General features: G+C 39.9%; 1 protein-coding gene across 3 annotated transcripts in view; it reads right to left on the bottom strand.

Moving 5' to 3' along the window:
- Positions 1-9162: 9162 nt before the first annotated feature.
- Pngl (N-glycanase Pngl) overlaps positions 9163-21521 on the bottom strand; it is a 56993-nt gene continuing 44634 nt past the window's right edge. For all 3 annotated transcript variants that reach the window (XM_067145183.2, XM_067145184.2, XM_067145185.2), the window contains 2 exons: positions 17593-17751; positions 9163-9925 (listed from right to left, as the gene is read on the bottom strand). In XM_067145183.2, coding sequence (XP_067001284.2) covers positions 9750-9925; positions 17593-17751 — 335 coding nt within the window. In that variant the 3' untranslated portion in view covers positions 9163-9749. The remainder of the gene's footprint in view (positions 9926-17592; positions 17752-21521) is intronic.

Genomic DNA, 21521 nt, shown 5'->3' with positions numbered 1-21521 from the left:
CCTTTACCTACTATGTCACCTGGGTTCAGCAGCTTGCCTCATCCATTGGCAATGTTGCTCAGAGGTATCTCAAAGTTTTCTGTTAACACTACCAGTGAAGTTATTTCTTTCTTAAGGTTTTTAGTTGAATTTCAGGATCATGCCCTTGTTTTTTCTCTTTCTCCATGTCAGATTCTGCTAATCATCTATCCCTATGCAATTGGTATTCTCTCAGACAAAATAGTTAGAGCCATTGCCGAGCAATCATCTATTGAAGACTTCCACGCCCACTTGCTAGCTAACTTCATCCCGGCTAGGGCAAGATCCTCACTTATTCAGAAGTACTATTATCGGGTACAGCGCTTGGATGAAAACTTGGCAGATTTCATCCAAGATATTAAGTTCTATACTAGGGTGTTTGCTCTTCACTTCCCTGAGGATCAGATTGTACAAGCTATTGTGGAAGGTATTTCACCATCGTATAGGTCATACTTGTGTTTCGCGGCGTGCCCGCAAACTTTCTCCGAACTTGAAGCATTGGCCGTCTCAGCGGAAAGAGTTAGGTACGCAGATTCCTTGCGTGTCGCGAGAGAACCCCCACCTTCTTTTGGTAATCCTCGGCCTCCACCTCGCCGACCAGTCACACCCCGTAAATGTTATGCTTGCGGGTCGCCTGACCATCTTCGCAATAAGTGTCCACTGATCAAGTCTAGTGGGACAAGGAATGGAGCTGGTTCATCACAAGGCTTATTAAATGTGGGGCTTTCTCACATATCGCCAAGAATTGCCCAAATTCAAATAGCACCCCCTCCTGCTCAACTTCTAGTGCAACTTCCACCAATGCCAATAACATAAAGTGACTAGTGGCTTCGGCTGAGTCGACTAATCCATCTTCCCGAGGCTCAGCCCCTGGTAAACAGGTCGAAAATTTAGGGACAACTCAGTCTTCAAATTCATCTTTTGAATGCCCCAAAGAGTGTCTTAGGATTGCGGCGGATACCCCCGCACCTGTTCCTTTTCTTAAGATTGAGTTAAATAATGAACCTGTAACAGCTCTATTAGATTCAGGCAGTGTGTGTTCGATTATTTCGGCTGAATGGTATTCAAAATTGAAATCTGTTTGTAAGCTTCCTGACTATTGTTCGTCTTCGATCCAATATGTTTCGGCTAATTCATCTCCATTAGAAATTCTAGGCTCTTTAAATGTCAAAATCCGCATTTTTAAATTTACATGGAAAATTAAATTGATTGTGGCTAAGCACTTGTCTTGCCTCATTATATTGGGAGCTGACTTCATTTCTCACTCCGGTCTTGTGCTCGATCTTCAGAGTAAGTCGTGCACATTCAAATTTGCTTCCAATTGTAAAATCCCATTATTGAAATGTAATTCTGCATCATGTTTATCTATTTCGCCTACCCAGGATGAGATGTTGTTAGACCTTAGACATCTTCCTGAGGAGCAGGCTGATAGTATTCGTAAGCTGTGTCAGTCGTTTCCAGAGGTGTTCTCGGATACTCTTGGTGTTACTGACCTTATTGAATACAAAATTGAGGTCACGGATTCGATTCCTGTCCGTTTTCCACCATATAGGCTATCTCCACCTAAAATGAAGGCTCTGAAAGAAATCATCGATCAAATGTTGAAGGATGGTATTATTAGGCCCTCTAAGTCGGCGTATTCTTCGCCTATTTTTCTAGTCCCGAAACCCCAATGTGGCTTCAGGCCTGTCATTGATTATAGGGCTCTCAATCGGAAGGTGGTGTTGCAATCTGTGCCCCTTCCTGACCTTCATTCTTGCTTTTCATGGTTTCATAAGGCCAAGTTCTTTACTATCTTGGACCTGAATCAGGCCTATAATCAAATTCCCCTAGCGGAAGAGTCTAAACATCTTACAGCGTTTGCCACGGATTGGAATTTGTATGAATACAACCGCATGCCTTTCGGGCTCCCCACGGGAGCAGCTGTACTCACTAGGCTACTAGATAGGGTCTTCTCCGACATCAAATTTGAGTACTTGTATCACTACTTGGATGATGTCATCGTATTTTCGGAGACCTTTGAAGAACATCTAGATCATCTGCGAGAAGTTCTTAATCGCCTTCGTAAGGCTGGGTTAACTGTTAAGTTGTCCAAGGTTGCCTTCGCTAAGCCCTCCATGTCATTCCTAGGGCATATTGTGTCACCTGATGGTGTTGCAGTCGATCATTCTAGAACACAGGCCATCCGTGATTTTAAACCTCCCAAGGACATCAAAGGTATCGCCAGGTTCATTGGTATGGTGAATTTCTTCAGGAAGTTTATTCCTAACTTCGCTAATAGAGCGACGCCCTTGAACCTTCTTCGTAGGAAAGGCATCAAATTCGAGTGGGGACCTTCTCAACAAGCCGCTTTTGAAGATCTTAAATTAGCTCTCTGTAATGCCCCTGTACTTGCTATGCCTGATTTCTCAAAGAAATTCATCGTCCAAACCGACGCGTCGTCGTCGGCGGTAGCTGCAGTCCTTCTTCAAGAGACTGAACTAGGGAGGCGACCCATCGCCTATGCATCTAGGACTCTATCGGCTCAAGAAGCCAAGTATTCTATATATGAGCTCGAAGGTTTGGCAGTCTTATTTGCCTTAGAAAAGTTCCGTCTCTATCTGGAACATGTCAAATTCAACCTGGAGACAGATAATCAAGCCTTAAGCTGGGTCTTAGGTAGGCCGCGTCGTACTGGTCGTATAGCCCGTTGGGCCATCCGTATTTCTGCCTTCCAATTCGATGTCAGGCATATTAGAGGTACCGAAAATGTTGTTGCTGATGGACTCAGCCGTATGTTTTCCAACGACGTTGAGACCCATGAACCGGTCGATAGTTCATCTCCTCCCGAGTCCATGCTATCTGATGTTAATGCCATCTTAACAGATGCTCCCATGCTCTTTAGGGACATTGAAAAATACCAACGTGAAGATCCGACGCTGGCTCCGATAATGGAAACCCTTTCTTCTGGGGAACATGTCGTCCCTTATGTACTGAGGAATGGTGTTTTATGTTGCCCTTCGAGGCATGATAAGATGATGAAAGTTGTCGTTCCAGCTGTTCTTGTACCTATGATCTTCAAGTACTATCATGAGACCCCATTAGGGGGGCATCTTGGAATCTTTAAAACTCGTGAGAAGATTCGTGAAAGGTTCATCTGGAAGGGTATGGACGGTGAAATCCGTGAACTAGTAAAGGCTTGTAAATCCTGCTTGCTTAGTAAACCCACCATGTCAACCAATGTTGGCCTCTTGTCTTCTCATCAAGCGTCGCGCCCCATTGAACGCCTGTATATTGATTATGTAGGACCCTTCCCCCAGTCGAAGGGAAATGCCAACAAGTTCATCTTTGTATGTGTAGATGGTTTTACAAGATTTTCCTGGTTATTTCCGACTAAGCTGGCTACCGCTCAGTCCACCATTACTTGTCTAAATTCAATCTTTGCTTCTTTTGGTCCGTGTCAATATATTGTGTCTGATAATGCTAAGGCTTTCACATCAAATCTTTTTCGTAAATTCTGTTTTGACCTGTCCATCTCTCATGTGACAACTTCTGCTTATTACCCTCAACCATCTCTGGCTGAACGGGTTAATCGTAATCTCAGGTCCGCGCTTATTGCCTATCATCATGAAGATCATTCTAGATGGGACACGTCCCTGCATTGGTTAGCCTTTGCTTTGAATTCGGCGGTTCATGAATCACATAAATTTACTCCAGCTTCTTTGATGTTCAAGTTTGTTCCCAACACGCCGCTCTCTAACCTCTGGTCTTTGAGTGACATTCTACCTGAGACAATAGATCCGGATAACATTAAAGATCTTTGGAAGAAAGCTAAAGCCAATCTTAAAGTCTCTCATGAAAAGGTTAGGGAAAGATATGATCGTGGACGGAGACCCACCCATTTGAAGGTAGGTGACCAGGTGATGGTCAATAATTTTGTTCCCGCGGGCAAGCTTGCCCCCAGATTTCATGGGCCGTGTATCATTCTAGATTTCCTTACGCCGGTCACATTATTATTAAGCAATCCAGCCACCGAGAGGATATTTAGGTTTCACCTGTCGCAGGTGAAACCGGTATAATTTCTGTTCTAACTTGCTTCATATGATTTTGATAGAAATATGAAGGTTATATTTTTTTGAGGGGTTTCACTTTTAATCTCTTTCCTTTGTGTGTAATTATTTATTGTAAACCCTCCCCGCACAGTTAAACTGCCATCCCGTCGTTGCCACGGCCATTACCACGCTCCCATCTCCTGCTCCACTACACACAGTGGCTTGTACATGAAAAGAATTTCTCCACGCCGCTGACCCCTCAACCTCACCACAATGAATGTACCCTACTATCACTCTGGTCCAACAAAAATTCTGCCGTCGAGCTTTAATGTTTCAGTGCCCCGCAGCCGCGCGGCGCCGTGCCGCGACTGGGATAGAGGATGGGCCCCCTCTACTCCAGCGAGGTCGACATGTGCACGGCGAGCCGGAGCCCTCCTCCCGGCCAAGGCTGATGTGCGGTGCACAACCTGCTACTTGCCCGCAGCCTGTATATGTTCGCCGTGGGCGCGGCGTGCTTCAACACCACTACTCCTCTCATAGTGCGGGCGAGCGGTATCTCAGGGTACTTGAGGGGTCCGAGCGGCCTCCTCTGAACTCAAGCAGCGGTGGCTGGTCTGGCCGCTAAAATCATCATCGTTTAAAGTACATATCCAGCTATATGGACATTCCAGTTCAACATTACTACATTTTCTTGGATTTTACTGCAATTCCTGGTGGACTTAGAAAATGTTTTCCTCAAACTTTAAAAACTAAAATTTTCCTTCTGAATTTAACTTCTACAAACATAAAGACATTACTTCAGCAGTTACTACAAGAATTTTTGAAACTGGATCAAATCAAATTTCAACAATTTTGATAAATGCTTCTGCAATTAATCTCTATATCAACATCATAACTTGGACCTTGTTTTCAAACAAATTTCATGTGTCACCCCTGGAAGGACTTTTGGGGGGGGAGGTCTGTACCGGGCGGTACACCTCCACGCCGCTAATTTAAAATTTGCGCCAGTTGAAACTCCTCTGGTGGAGGAAGTCTGAACTTTATTTAATGTATTAATTTTCAAGTTCCTCAGAAGATGTCACTACCTGGAAATTTTGAAGTTTCTGAACTGGGTCGTTTTTGATGTATTTTTGTTGTACCTGTAGTAAGAAGTGTGAACTTTCTCTTCTAGAGGACACTACTGAAGAACTACAATAGTGCACCCTAGTGCGAAGTGAAAGAACTGTGGTTTTTTTTTTGGAGAAATTTTGAATTCATAAGTTTGTTCCTTGTTAAATTTTTTTCTGTTATTGTTTAAGTTGGCTGTATATCCCCTTCTTTCCCCTTGTTTTGTATTTAGCCAATCCCGAATTTCTTTAATTCATTTTTGACCAATCTGATGTATCTTCTCCAACTTGAATATCTTGCTTAACCCTAGCCAATAAAGTTTTTGTGGGCGGGGGTTCTCATTTCCGAAACGCCTCGAACTTTCCACGAGGGTATATAAACTGCTGATTTTCGGGTCTCTGCGCCACTTCAGTACCATCTTTCAGTGTGTTAAGTACATAGCAGGGGGCGGGAAGCGCCTCTTTCGTCGGGCAGCAGTTCAACCACCAGGTAATGGCCGTTTAACAACTTCTTTTCTTGCTAGCTCAGCAGTTTAACTCTCGGGGCGGGTCCGAAGCGTTTCCCCATGTAACTTTCCTCTAAAATATAAAGACACTTAGTATCTATTCTATCTTTTAAACTACATATTGGGATAGAGAGTGCTTAACCCTCTCGAGCTCCCCTTAACGTAATGTAAATGGTTTCCTTCTAAAGTCACCTCTTTAGTATGGGATTAGCCCTTGCATTAGCGGCCTAGAGCCAGATTAGGTTTTAAACAAAAGGTATTAGGAGTGCAGATCGCCTCCTCTCAAATTGTTATTTTGGAGGTCATGTAATTAACCTTTTTCTCACTTAATAGACCTCAGTAGGTTGGGTATTTTACCCCGGTGTCTATGTCCTTAGAGGACAACTTGAAGGTGGAGTTTGGTGTGGCCTTTGATAGGCTTAAAGTTGAGAGCGAGTGGCTCCTTCTTGAAAATTGAGTATGTATGCCTCGAGGAGGCTTTTCTGTGTAATTTAGAGCAAGTGCTCCTGGGCATGAATGGGGTTTTCTGCCCCTCGGTTAAATCTTGTTTTGGGGTAAAGTTGGGCTAGTTGCCCAAGAATTGTGAGTTCGGGGCTCGAAGCCCAAATCCTGTAAATACTGTAAGTGTAATTTGTTATCTTGCTACTCTGTACCTGCCATTCTTGTTATTTCTGAATTTTGAAAAGAAAATATAACCTTGTTAAATTTTAAATTAACTTTAATTTCGTAGCCTGAGACCCGTTCACCCCCGCACCTTCTTTCACCTCTAACTACCACAACAAAACTCCGTAACACTAGTAAATATAAATTTTGGTTTACAGTTTTATTTAAAACTGTAACCATGGCGCCCAAACATTACATAGAGAAATGGGAAACCATGGAATGTTAATTGTTTCTATTTGCGTGGCAATTTGCGGGCAAGCCACAAATAGTTTATTTAATATTCATGTGTCCCAAGATAGTAACTTTCATCTACCCAAGTGTTTTGACGAGAGGGAACAGTTACAATGTTGAATTAAAAGAATGTGCACAGAGCAAATACATGTTAAACCCATCGTGCTTTACATACAGGGGCACATAACACCTTGCGTCATTTTCACAATTATAGTTAATAACTTCAATAAAATATTTGTCGTGTTCTTTAAAACACCTATTATGCCGCACAATTAAATAAAGCAATGTAATTTGCAACACATTGATCGGGTGATGGTCCTTAAAAAGTTACACGTTTGTATACTGCATTAAAATATTATATTGAAACTGGTATACTTATTAAAAACTTGCTTAAACACATGTATAAAGTTTTCTTTTAATGGTGTCATTAGACACAATGGTTGTTGTACGTAATAAATAAATTCTTCTGTTCTTTTTTTGGACGTAATTAGGTGGTGTGATGTCTGTAGGCTAAGATTTCTCAGTCCAATAACGAAGTTTATTGAAGCCTTAGTCTGGCTCCATGGCTAAATGGTTAGCGCGCTGGCCTTTGGTCACAGGGATCCCGGGTTTGATTTCTGGCAGGGGCGGGAATTTTAACCATCATTGGTTAATTTCGCTGACACGGGGACTGGGTGTATGTGTCGTCTTCATTATCATTTCATCCTCATCACGAGGCGCAGGTCGCCTACGGGTGTCAAATCAAAAGACCTGTACCTGGCGAGCCGAACATGTCCTCCGACACTCCCGGCATTAAAAGCCATATGCCATTTCATTGAAGCCTTGATCACCTGTACCTCCTCTCTACAGCATAAACTTCACAGAAACTGCTGGAAAGAAGCAGGATGAAATAAAAAATAAAAGAACACCAAAAAGACTTTAAAACTTTTTAAAGAAGCAAATAAAGGTCCAGCTTGCCCCATTATATATTGAATTGCCAGAAACATAACACAGAACAGGCAAGTATTAAAAAAAAAAATCTTAGCTTGAAGAAGCTAGTTAAAGTTGAGTTACCTCACTCTTTCCCCTGCCTTGGCATGATGACCAAAAGTTAAAACATAGATGGCATAGAGAGACTAGCCAAGGAGAATTTTAGCTCCACCCGAGGAGAACTCCGCTCGTAGCCAGGGCGATGTCACATCCAAACTGCTTTAACAGTCCAACTAGTCCTGTATTTATACAAGCCAAGGCAGAGTATAGAGAAGATGAGAATGTTTGAGAACTAAGCAGGGTAAGTTGAGTCAGACACGTGACGAAATGACGTCACATTTCCAGCGACAGCAGGCAGGCCGTACAGAGTTGATTGTGAGCAATGAACAGAGTTCTCTTACTCATCAGAGTTTGATAAATCTTATGGAGTATCAAGGGGTAGTGTATTATAACATGTAATTTGCAATAGTTCAGCGACACCAAACCGGAAATTAAATATATGAAGGGGAAGATTATACTCAGCTCGAAAATAAGGTGCCAAAGAAAGAATTTAAGGCGCCATGGTGACCTGGCACCAGGGATTTGTCTGCCCTGCAATAAATGTACCGTCATGAGGCCGACGTATTTGAGCGCCTTCAATACCACCGGATTGAGCCAGGATCAAACCTGCCAAGTTGGGCTCAGATCAAACACCCTGCTACTCCCTCAGCTTTCATGCAGCATGAAGGTTGTTGGCATTTAACAATCCTCATATAAGGATACTTTTGCATATAAAAACACTTTCAACACAAAATTCTGATAATCCAGTGTCTCAATCAAGCATTTAATGAGAGGTTAATCATACGTAGGTGGTTCAATAAGTAAACTGAATTTTGTCTATTTCATACCAAAGTAGAGCATCATATTGCCTTACAACCAAAAAAACCACATCATTATAATATCAGTTATACCATGCAAATATCAGTTGTTACATGATGATGCTGACAGAAACGTGGTACAACATTGAGACACATACTGTGATCTCTTTTTCTATTGTAAGTGCATATCTGCACCTCAAAAACATCACCTGTGCAGTTGTGAATAGGCCAATTGCATACAAGTTGCTACAGTATTGCTACTGGGAGGTAATGGACCACCTCATTTAGAAATAGCATCAACTGATATCCATCTTGTTGGACCAATCTAAAAGCATCTATGCTGACATGACAGCGAAGTTCAGCGAGCTGTTGTATCCTGGCGTCAGACATTTGAGTTTGATTTCTTCCATGACCAGACAGATGCCTTGTTATACTGTAAAAATAATTACTGTACTTGGACAAATAAGGATTATGTTTTACATGTGTATGAGGTCCTGTTAACGTAATTAACTGAACTGCCCTCATATATCATTGCATTACTTTATATTCAGAAAACTAGCTTCTTCATTCTATCTTGTGTCTGTCCGGTCATCATCCCAGAGGCTGGTTGGATCCTCAAATAGCACCATACAGGGTGGAAAATGGAGCATATTTATTGTTCAGACCAAAAGGTGAGATTCCTGCAAATGCATATTGCTATTAATCATGGGAAGAAGTCAGGAGGAATAGGCAGTCTGAGAAGGAACTGTAAAGGTATAGTATGAAACATTAAGACATGAAGAAAAGGAAGTTTGTACCATTTATTTTTCTCCAGTAACATCTCACATTCACTATCACAATATGGCAACATTCCCCACATAATATATATGGTAACAACAAATGCCAACTATACATTCAAAAATAAAACTTTCAAATACAAGAAAACATGTCAACATTATATAAAATAACATCAGTTCACATTGTGTTGAACTCTCTAAAGGTGATGTACTGAATTTCCCTATCCAAAATATCAGTTATCTATTGAAATAAAAACAATAACAGGCACATCTCTCTCAAACATCCATTAAGAATGTGAATGGTAGCCTATCTTTCTCAAAACAATTGTTCAATTAAGATACAGACTTACAACTCATAATGGTCTTGATATATCACAAAATTATAAATGAAAGAAACTGGGTAAATTAACTCAATTGAAAACAGATCAGTTGTAAAATCTTCAATCAAGTTTACAAATACTTCTTTATCATAAATAAGTTACTGTAATCCTAATCTTACTCCAAAAAGCATACCACATATACCAATCTTAAAATATTGGACACTTCAAACAATTCACAAGGAAATATGTACAACACTTCAGTGGAATGATAACTAAGGTTTCTTAAACTTAACAAGAATGCTGAAAGGAAACTCTGTTGTTTTACCAATATCTTGTCGAAACAGTTGTGCATGCTGCCAAGCAACATCTCCCTTGCCTCCAGTAAGTTCAGCATTCAAGGTAAAACTTTGACAACCCTTCAATGCATTTGTCTCAAAAATGGAATCACCTGCAAACAACAATATATAAAGTCAAAATAGGACAATAAGTATCTATAAATATTATAAATAGGGAGTGTATTTTATGTAATTATATTTTTTGCACATGTTTTAACACAATTTACAACATTTATTATTCCTATTTGGTATCCCCAAGCAATAAAAGCTAATCTTATTTCACATAAAAACACATATTTTCATATATTTTTTTGTAAATACGTATTTTAAATAAATCCATATTGTTGTTGTTGTTGTTTGAGTCATCAGTCCATAGACTGGTTTGATGCAGCTCTCCATGCCACCCTATCCTGTGCTAACCTTTTCATTTCTACGTAACTATTGCATCCTACATCTGCTCTAATCTGTTTGTCATATTCATACCTTGGTCTACCCCTACCGTTCTTGCCACCTACACTTCCTTCAAAAACCAACTGAACAAGTCCTGGGTGTCTTAAGATGTGTCCTATCATTCTATCTCTTCTTCTCGTCAAATTTAGCCAAATCGATCTCCTCTCACCAATTCGATTCAGTATCTCTTCATTTGTGATTCGATCTATCCATCTCACCTTCAGCATTCTTCTGTAACACCACATTTCAAAAGCTTCTATTCTCTTTCTTTCTGAGCTAGTTATCGTCCATGTTTCACTTCCATACAATGCCACGCTCCACACGAAAGTCTTCAAAAACATCTTTCTAATTCCGATATCAATGTTTGAAGTGAGCAAATTTCTTTTCTTAAGAAAGCTCTTCCTTGCTTGTGCTAGTCTGCATTTTATGTCCTCCTTACTTCTGCCATCGTTGGTTATTTTACTACCCAAGTAACAATATTCATCTACTTCCTTTAAGACTTCGTTTCCTAATCTAATATTTCCTACATCACCTGCCTTCGTTCATATTAAGCACATAAATCAGTGATATTTGTTACTCAATAAAATTTAAAATGCTACTGTGTTATAAAATGGAGCTCATATTCACATTTTAAGATTACGGTCTTGTTTTTTTTAACAGTGTATTTTACATCGTTCTGTTGTTGTTTGAGTCATCAGTCCATGGACTGGTTTGATGCAGCTTCCATGCCACCCTATCCTGTGCTAACTTTTTCATTTCTATGTAACTACTGCATCCTACATCTGCTCTAATCTGCTTGCCATATTCATACCTTGGTCTACCCCTACCGTTCTTACCACCTACACCTCCTTCGAAAACCAACTGAACAAGTCCTATGTGTCTTAAGATGTGTCCAATCATTCTATCTCTTCTTCTCATCAAATTTAGCCAAATCAATCTCCTCTCGCCAATTCGATTCAGTATCTCTTCATTTGTGATTCGATCTATCCATCTCACCTTCAGTATTCTTCTGTAACACTATATTTCAAAAGCTTCTCTTCTCTTTCTTTCTGAGCTAGTTATCATCCATGTTTCACTTCCATACAATGCCACGCTCCACACGAAAGTCTTCAAAAACATCTTTCTAATTCCTATATCAATATTTGAAGTGAGCAAATTTCTTTTCTTAACAAAGCTCTTCCTTGCTTTTGTTAATTTGCATTTTATGTCCTCCTTACTTCTGCCATCGTTAGTTATTTTACTACCCAAGTAACAATATTCATCTAATTCCTTTAAGACTTCATTTCCTAATTTAATATTTCCTGCATCACCTGCCTTCGTTCGACTGCACTCCATTACTTTTGTTTTGGACTTATTTATTTTCATCTTGTACTCCTTACCCAAGACTTCGTCCATACCATTCAGCAGCTTCGAGATCTTCTGCAGTCTCAGATAAAATAACAATATCATCGGCAAATCTCAAGGTTTTAATTTCCTCTCCTTGGATTGTGATTCCCTTTCCAAATTCCTTTTTGACTTCCTTTACTGCCTGTTCTGTGTAAACAATGAAAAGGAGGGGGGACAAACTGCAGTCTTGCCTCACTCCTCTCTGGATTGCTGATTCTTTTTCAAAGCCCTCGATTCTTATCACTGCAGACGGATTTTTACACAGATTATAGACAATTCTTCATTCTCGGTATCTGATCACAATCACCTTCAGAATCTCAAATAGCTTGGTACAATCGACATTATCGAATGCGTTTTCTAGATCTACGAATGCCATTTATGTGGGCTTGTCCTTCTTGATTTGATCCTCTAAGATCAGACGTAAAGTCAGGATTGCTTCACGAGTTCCTACATTTCTTCTGAAGCCAAATTGATCTTCTCCCAACTCAGCTTCAACCTGTTTTTCCATTCTTCTGTAAATAATACATGTTAAAATTTTTCAGAATTGAGATACTAAACTAATGGTGCGATAGTTTTCACACCTGTCAGCACCGGCTTTCTTGGGAATAGGTATAACAACATTCTGCCAAAAATCGGATGGGACTTCTCCTGTCTCATACATCTTACACACTAAATGGAATAAGCTTGCCATGCTGGTTTCTCCTAAAGCAGTCAATAATTCAGAGGGATTGTCATCAATTCCAGGTGACTTGTTTCTAATTAGGTCTCTCACAGCTCTGTCAAACTCTGATCTCAAAACTGGGTCTCCCATTTCATCAGCATCAACAGCCTCCTCTTGTTCCAGAACCAAATTATCTACATCTTCACCTTGATACAACTCTTGGATATGTTCCTGCCATCTTTCTGCTTTGTCTTCTTTCCCTAAAAGTGGATTTCATCTGAGCTCTTGATATTCATACAGCTAGATTTCTTTTCTCCAAAGTTTCCTTGATTTTCCTGTATGCAGCATCTACCTTTCCTAGGACCATACAACCTTCAACATCCTTGCACTTTTCCTTCAGCCAGTCTTCCTTAGCTACCTTGCATTTTCTATCCACTTCATTCTTTATTCGCCTGTATTCTTTTCTGCCCTCTTCATTTCTAGCATTCTTGTATTTTCATCGTTCATCAATCAGGTCTAACCACTGATTTTTAGTTGTTCTTCCTTCCTAACATTTCTTCAGCAGCCCTGCTGACTTCATTTTTCATGACTATCCACTCTTCCTTTATTGTGTTTCCTTCAGCCTTTTCATTTAGTCCTTTTGCAACATGTTCCTTGAAACAATCCCTCACAATCCCTCACAATCCCTCACACTCTTTTCTTTCAACTTGTCTGGATCCCATTCTTCTGCATTCTTTCTTCAATTTCTTCAGCTTCAGATGGCATTTCATTACCAACAAGTTGTGGTCAGAGTCCACGTTTGCTCCTGGGAAAGTTTTGCAATCCGACACCTGGTTTCTGAATCTCTGCCTAATCGAAATGAAGTCTATTTGATACCTTCCAGTGTCTCCAGGTCTCATCCACATATAAAGCTTTCGTTTAAGGTGGTGATGATGATGATGATGATGATGACGATGCTTGTCGTTTTAAGGGGCCTAACATCCACGTCATCAGCTCCTGATGGTACGAAATGAAATGGCAAAATAAAAGTTTTAAATCATCCACTGATCAAAAGAAAAAAAGGCATGAAGAATGAATGGATGGACATGAACCCAAAACAATCAGTGGATCCTACCCAAAAACTACCATAAATAAACAGAGTTACCGACCAAGGGACCACTTCTAAAGTACAATCCTGATGACGATGATGCTTGTTTCTAAAGGGGTTCAAAATCCAGGTCAATGGCCCTCATAACGGTACATGTCACTAGTAAAGTAGAACCATGGTATTTGTCATGTTGGGGTACTAATCAAAAGTAGCGTAAACTCACGGTGTTCCAAACATTATAGTACTACTCACAAGTATTGTACCTCATACAGGTAACGCAGACCTATGGTGTTTCTCACACAATGGCGCCACTCACAGCCAATGCAAACCGACGAGGTTTCTCACCTAGGTGTACTAATCACAGGCGCTGGTATTCCCGTGGTATTCCTCACATAGTGGGTACCAATCACAGGCAACGCAGACCCATGGTGTTACTCATAATAGTACAACTCGCAGGCTACGCCCAGACCCGTGGTGTTGCTCACATGGGTACAACGCACGGGTACTGGAAACCCACAGTCCACACTCACTGCTGCTACAATTCACAAACCTATTGTGTACCTAATATAGTGGCACTACTCGCAAGTAAAGGCGACCCATGGTGTTCCCCGCGTGATGGTACTAATAAAAAGTAGTTTCATGGTTCTAATTCAATCATCCCTTGGTCGCCCCTTTAAGTCGCCTCTCATGACAGGCAGGGGATACCGTGGGTGTATTTTTTGTCTGTGTCCCGAACACATTTTTTTTTGCTAGTTGCTTTACGTCGCACTGACCCAGATAGGTCTTGTGGCAACGATGGGCCAGGGAAGGGCTAGGAGTGGGAAGGAAGCGGCCATGGCCTTAATTAAGGTACAGCCCCAGCATTTGCCTGGTGTGAAAATGGGAAACCACGGAAAACCATTTTCAGGGCTGCTGACAGTGGGGTTCGAATCTACTATCTCCCGAATAATGGATACTGGCTGCACTTAAGCGACTGCAGCTATCGAGCTCGGTCGTCCCCCACACACGGGGTAGAGAGAGAGAGAAAGTAAGAAGAAAGAAGGGATCCGTCACTTTGAAAAAATGAAGTAATGGACGATGAAAGGCAAGGGCCACGAAGGGCGTGAAAATGAAAGACTCCCTAGGCCTCGAATTCTATAATACCGTTGGGGTCGGAAAGGAACAAGAGTTGACCAAGGGAGGTCGGACAGGATAGACGAAAGTGAGGAGCCTGGCACAAGTAAGTGGAAGCAATGCCAAGACTCAGCTAAGGGCCCTGTTGTCGCCAATCCACACTCCCAAATTAAGAGCCCCTTGGGCCCCTAGTAGTCACCTCTAATAATAATAATAATAATTGTACCGGGCAGTACACCTCCACGCCGCTAATTCAAAATGTGCGCCAGTAGAAACTCCTCTGCTGGAGGAAGTCTGAACTTTATCGACGGTATTAATTTTCAAGTTTCTCAGAAGATGTCACTACATGGAAATTTTGGAGTTTTTGAACTGTGTCATTTTCGACGTATTTTGTTTTGCTTGTAGTAAGGAGTGTGAACTTTCTCTTCTAGAGGACACTACTGAAGATCAACAATAGTGCACCCTAGTGCGGAGTGAAAGAACTGGTTTTTTTTGGAGAAAATTCAATTTCAAAAGTTTGTTCTTTGCTAAATTTCTTTCAGTCAATGTTTAAGTTGGCAATATTAACCCTTTCTTTCCCCTTGTTTTGTATCTAGCCAATCCCGAATTTCTTTAATTAATTTTCAACCAATAATATGTTTCTTCTTCGTATTGTGTAGGGGGTTTCTTGATGAACCAATAAAATCCTTTTGGGAGGGTGTTCTCATTCCCCTAACGCCTCGAACCTTCCGCGAGAGTATATAAACTGCTGATTTTTGGGTCTCTGGGCCACTTCTGTTCCATCTTTCAGTGTGTAAAGTACATAGCAGGGGGCGGGAAGCGCCTCTTTCTTCGGCAGCGGTCAACAACAAGGTAATGGCCAATTAATAACTTCTTTCTTTGCTAGCTCAGCAGTTTAACTCTCGGGGCGGGTCCGAAGTTTTTCCATTATGTAACCTTCCTTAAATGTAAAGAAACTTGTATCTATTCTATCTTTTAAACTATATATTGGGATAGAGAGTGCTTAACCCTCTCGAGCTCCCACTCATATTGTTTTGAGGTGAACTTATTTTCTCAACCTATTCTTCCTTAACATCATGTAAATTTGTCAATTTCTAAAGTCACCTCTTTAGTATGGGATTAGCCCTTGCATCAGTGGCCTAGAGCCAAATTAGGTTTTGAAACAAATACATTAGGAGTGCAAATCGCCTCCTCTCAAATTGTTGTTTTAGAGGTCATGTAATTAACCTTCTTCTCATTTAACAGACCTCAGTAGGTTGGGTATTTTACCCCTGTGTATATGTCCTGAGAGGACAGCTTGAAAGTGGAATTAGGTGTGGCCTTTGACAGGCCTGAATTTTGAGAGCAAGTTGCTCTTTTCCCGAAAATTTTGTTTTCTGCGCGCCTCAAGGAGGCCTTACTGTGTATTTTGGAGCAAGTGCTCCTAGGCATGAATGGGGTTCTCTGCCCCTCTGTTGACACTTGTGTTTGGGGTAAAACTGAGCTGATTGCTCAAGGATTGTGATCGCGGGGCTCGAAGCCCAAATCCTGTAAATACTGTAATTGTACTTTTGTTGCCTTGCTACTCTGTACCTGCCATGTTTGTTATTTCTTGATTTTGAAAAGAAAATATAACCTTGTTAAATTTTAAATTCACTTTAATTTCGTAGCCTGAGACCTATTCACCACCCCGCACCTTCTTTCACCTCTAACTACCACGGAAAACTCCGTAACAATAATAATAATAATAATAATAATAATAATAATAATAATAATAATAATAATAATAATAATAATAATAATAATAATAATAATAATATTTGCTTTCTTTATGTCCCACTAACTACTTTTACGGTTTTTGGAGATGCCGAGGAGCTGGAGTTTAGTCCCTCAGGAGTTATTTTACGTGCCAGTAAATCTACCGACACGAGGCTGACATATTTGAGCACCTTCAAATACCACCGGACTGAGCCAGGATCGAACCTGCCAAGTTGGGGTCAGAAGGCCAGTGCCTCAACCGTCTGAGCCACTCAGCCCGGCTGAAGTCGCCTCTTACAACAGGCAGGGGATACCGCGGGTGTATTCTACATGTGCGTCCCCCACCTGCAGGGGGTAGTATGTTTGGTCCGCGAGAGGTATTTTATTTCCCTCAAGTCCGCCGGCAAGCCGGTTAGGACCCCCCTATTCATCACCTGGGACGCGCCATGTGGGAGTATCACCTCTCCCCCTGCTACGCCAGCATGGGAAACATGTATCTTGCTGACATTTTCTTTCAATTACTAAATCTAGCTCACAGACATTTACACTGACACAAATTTAATGTTGTTCTTCTTTTATGACCACATAGGATCACTTTAGTCAGTCCGTTGTTCAGGTCTCTTTGAAGGGATTGTTTGTTATAACATACAGTGTGTGTTTTGTATAAACGATATGATTCTATATTAACATTACTGTACTTGGTTTGATTACTTCATACTATTGCTTTTATTATCATTAACATATTTCTCTCAATCTTATTGTTATCATTATTTTCATCATTTAAAAGTAGTAGTTATTAGTAAGAGTGTATTGGGTTAAGATTGGTTAAGTGTAAGAAAGGGAGTTGTGTGTGACAGTTTTATTTTAATTTGATTGTTACTGATTTATGGTTTGTCCAGTTGATGGATTCTTCCTGCCTAGTATTTGAGGATTTTCTCTTCAACGGGGCAGGTACGAGAGAGAGCAGCGAATTCCTACCACCCTAGCAGATAACAACAAGGATAGCAAAAATAAATAGCTATAAGAAGCTGTACCTCTAACTTGCTGAATGTGTTCTGGTCAATGTTACACGGTGCAGTGCACAGTGATAACAAGTATTCCTTTTGTGCATCTAATTTCCTTTAAAAATGAGATTACAGTGGTGTAATTTAAGAAAAAAATGGCTATGCTAACTTTGGTGTAAACAGAATTGTATATTTAAGGTATTTTCATTAGCATCGTCATAGTTGAGTTTCCCAGATGTTCAAGATTAACCATTTAGTTTTTATATGCTTTTGTGCTATTATTTCTGTATAAAGTTATGTTAATTATATTATATGGATTTTAACAATATATTTAATATTTACCTGAAGGAACCTGAACACAAAATTCTTCATTGCACAAGGTGAGAATGACTCTGCCCGTTTCGAAGGTAGTTCCAACACACTTGATGCCCACCGAGTCCACAACAAGGCCACTATGGCTGCAGTCTACCTTCCACTTGATCAAACCTTTCTCCGTCCCTTCTGCAATTCAACAATTTACTTGTAAATAAACAAAAAATTTGAAGGCAATTCCAAACATTAAGAGAATTTGGGAAAATCATCTTTAATACTGCTCATTTTTATCATATTTGTTACACATTTCTAAAAGTTTCATACATTCATTCCAATGTCAATTATGTTTTAAAAAATGATTTGCGTAAAAATAAATGTTCTAATATTATTCATTCTGTCATATAAATGATGATTACGCCGAGTTTTGATGACCAGGCGATCCCTCTGGGCTGGGTTTTTTTTTAAGGAAGAAGCACTTTTACAGATAAATGTTTACTGATACTATTTGTTCATGGAATTCATATCGTTCCCTTAGCCCAACAAGAGGTCGGAGATGAAGTAAGATTATACATTACAGCATATTTTTACAGTCGGATACCCTTCCTGTTTCAAACTTTAGTTGAAAAGATAATGAATATGAAATGGATGATGGTGAATGAAACTGGGTAAGGAAGTGGAAGGAATCAGCTGTGGCTTATTTGCTTGGGAGTCCAAAAGGGAGATAACAAAAATAAAACATTCAGGACAGCTGACGGTAGGGTTTGAACCCACTCGCCTGCCGAATGCAGAGCTTGGCTCCACAGTTGTAGCATGTTAACATGCACGGCGACTCCACTCAGTGATATTATTACTGAAATATAATATAAAATTGTTGATCCAAGAACTGGTATTACCAAACTCATTAACATTTGGGAAAAAAGTATTTATCTGAGGAGGGGTGACAATTCCGCATGAGATTCATCATTACTACATTGTCTCGCACTTTCTTGTAGTTCAATATCACCCCCTATATATTCTCCTCTGCCTGCTGTCATTTCTTGATGGATACAGTATTTTTGCATCCATCTCTTGGCACAGGCCAGAGTAGTGGAAGTTCCAGTCAACATCCATGGTTGTGACAATATGGAAGTTGCTGGGGTACGGGTAGTGCTGAGTAATGACATTCAGAGCATGACTAGTGCATCTGAGTGTTATGAAAGGTGCTGCTCAATGGGTCAGTCGTGCTGCAATAGTACTTTCTGACCCAGTGAGGAAAGCAATGGCAAACTACCTCACTTCTTATCTTGCCTAGTACGCCTCATTTTGGTGCTGCCATTGGTTTCTGGGGTTTCCTTCTAACTGCGTAACCTTTGGTGGTGCTATTTGAGGATCCAACCAGCCTCTGGGCTGATGACCTAACAGACACAGACATATATTCTCCATCTTCATTATCAAAATATAGCTCTCCAGAATCACTATTTGTGAGGAAACATTCAATTTCTTCATCAACAAGAGATGAATGTATACTTCAAGATGCCATGATGGCTACACATTAGCGGGAAAGATGTTCCACTCCAACGAAGCTGAAATAACACCAGATTGCTTTCAAAACATGCAAAATGGAGTGGTACATCTGCCATATAGAACTTCTTTGAGCATTTCCACATAATCTCAAAGCATGACACTATATCTCGTTCATCTGTGATATCGGTGAAGTACACACTGCAGCAGAATGTATATATACGGGTTTGGCAGTGAATGGGTTAATATGAGAATAACTTGCATTAAATATTGCTTATTTCCACATATTTTTTGCCTTCAGGGTTTAACTACCTCTCAAAAAAGCAAAACCTCAAGGCAAGGTACCTTAAATGAGTTCTCAAGGTGTAAAAAAAGTCCCTCATCAGGAACTTAAGACTTTCTATTATTGTGTCAAAATATATGCAATCCTGACTGATCTATGTTCTTGTGAAGGAGCATTTCTAGCGGAAGATCTAAGACTCCAATTCTTCCTGCCATATCCAATGAGCTATAAGGAACTACAATGCTACAGGAGCTTCATACAAAGCAAGCTACAATATGGGATGACTTCTACACAACAGATGTGATGATAATTCGAGACTGGACATGAGCAGGATATGACTTACGACATATGGTCACCTGATTTGCTGTACATGGAATTCACCATAAAGTGTGTAAAACAGTATGATTCCATGATCTGGGTCCTGACTGCATATGAAAACTATGTGAGCAAGCATGAGAAAGATACCATGTAATGAACTGTATTTGATGACAAACACTGACACAATTATATCAATCTTTATTTCTTTGTACATACTGTATGGCCAACGGCTGCAATAAAGATCATATATAAAATCATCACTCCATAGATGACATTGATGTCAGAGAGAACAGAGTATTATATGCTGTACCCGGTGGAGTCAACAAACTGGAATTACATCTCCTTGAGCAATGTATTCTTCCAGATGGAACGATGATGATAGAAATATCATAGAAGATTTTGGTTGTGATGGTTTACTGTATATCTTTCAAGAAGCAAATCTTCCACAAATCCCTGCATTCCAATTTAAGGTCTGCTCTGCAGTATGGAAGCAGAAGTTTAAACAATTCCAGATACCATATTTATAAGCTGGGCATAAATAGAATGGTTATTTAAAATATGATAAGGTAAGTAAAGAAGCAGAAGAGCTTTCTCCTAGTATCATACTTCGCATCGTCTATTAATTCTACTTTATAAACATCTTGAGAAGACAATGTTACGTTTCTTTATTTTCAATTGATCTCTGAATGAACAACATTATCGCTTAAGAACCAAGTTTTTTCGATTTCCATTTCCACAATTTATACGACGCACGGAACTTTTTTAAGGATCTCTATTTTTTAACATAATATAGCGCTTCTCTGGTTTCCTAAGCCTCCTCGCGCAACAATTGCCTTGTTCCAAAAAATGAAGAGCCTTTCCAACATCCATGTATTTTGACGTCTTTCAATACCTTATAAAATACGACGTAATCTTCTTCGAATATACAACAGCTAAGAAGAAGCCAGCATTCAACCTACTCTTCTTCTTTATTACATCATTTAGTGCACAGTGGTCTTTTATAATATACGGCGCACCGAACTTTACATAACTTCCGCTCAGTGCTTCGTCAATTGGAAGAGTTATTATTTTTAATATATCTCTACTCAAATTCCCACATGGTATGTACCTTTAAAAAGACTGTACTTGTGTTTACATTGTTTATGTTTTTCTTCGATATTTACGCTTTAATTTACTTCAGGCTGATGATGACCTATTACTAGGTCGAAACTAGTCCCTATGTAATTTTCATTTTGTATTGAAAAGGTGGACCAATAATAATATATTATTTTACTCTATTATGATAAGGTAAGGTCAATGAATCTGAAAAGGTGAACTTAAATGGGGAAGATACTTGATGTAAGTGGATAAGGCCGACCACCACAGCGACTAAAGGACTTAACCAAACAGAATAAGATATGTAGAGGGAGATCTTGGAAATTATAATTACACTCTAAATTTTGCAGTAAGAAGAGTATAACCAGAACAGACTATAGTGCAGTAATTGCAAGAAGCAGATTATAGAGATTGGTTACAGAGTCCTAGGCAGGAAAATGTAAGATAAATAGGGCTTACTATATATAACCTGCCCATACACAAATGCATTACCTTCAACAAAAGGGGTTAAAAGTACCTGGATGTTAATATAAGCAAAGATCTTCATTAGGGAAATCACATTAACAAGGTTGTAAAATACAGTTACAGATCTTTTTATATGGTTATGAGGGTATTTAGGGGTTGTAGTAAGGATGTAAAGGACAGGGTGTATAAGTAACTGGTAAGGCCCTAATTAGAGTACGGTTGCATTATATGGTTGCAGTGTATGGGAACCTTACCAGGGTTACTTGATTTGAGAACTAGAAAAGATTCAAACGAAAGC

This window comes from Anabrus simplex, chromosome 4, assembly GCF_040414725.1.
Source record: "Anabrus simplex isolate iqAnaSimp1 chromosome 4, ASM4041472v1, whole genome shotgun sequence".
Taxonomy (NCBI): Eukaryota; Metazoa; Arthropoda; class Insecta; order Orthoptera; family Tettigoniidae; genus Anabrus; species Anabrus simplex.
This window is presented reverse-complemented; position numbering and strand designations above follow the sequence as displayed.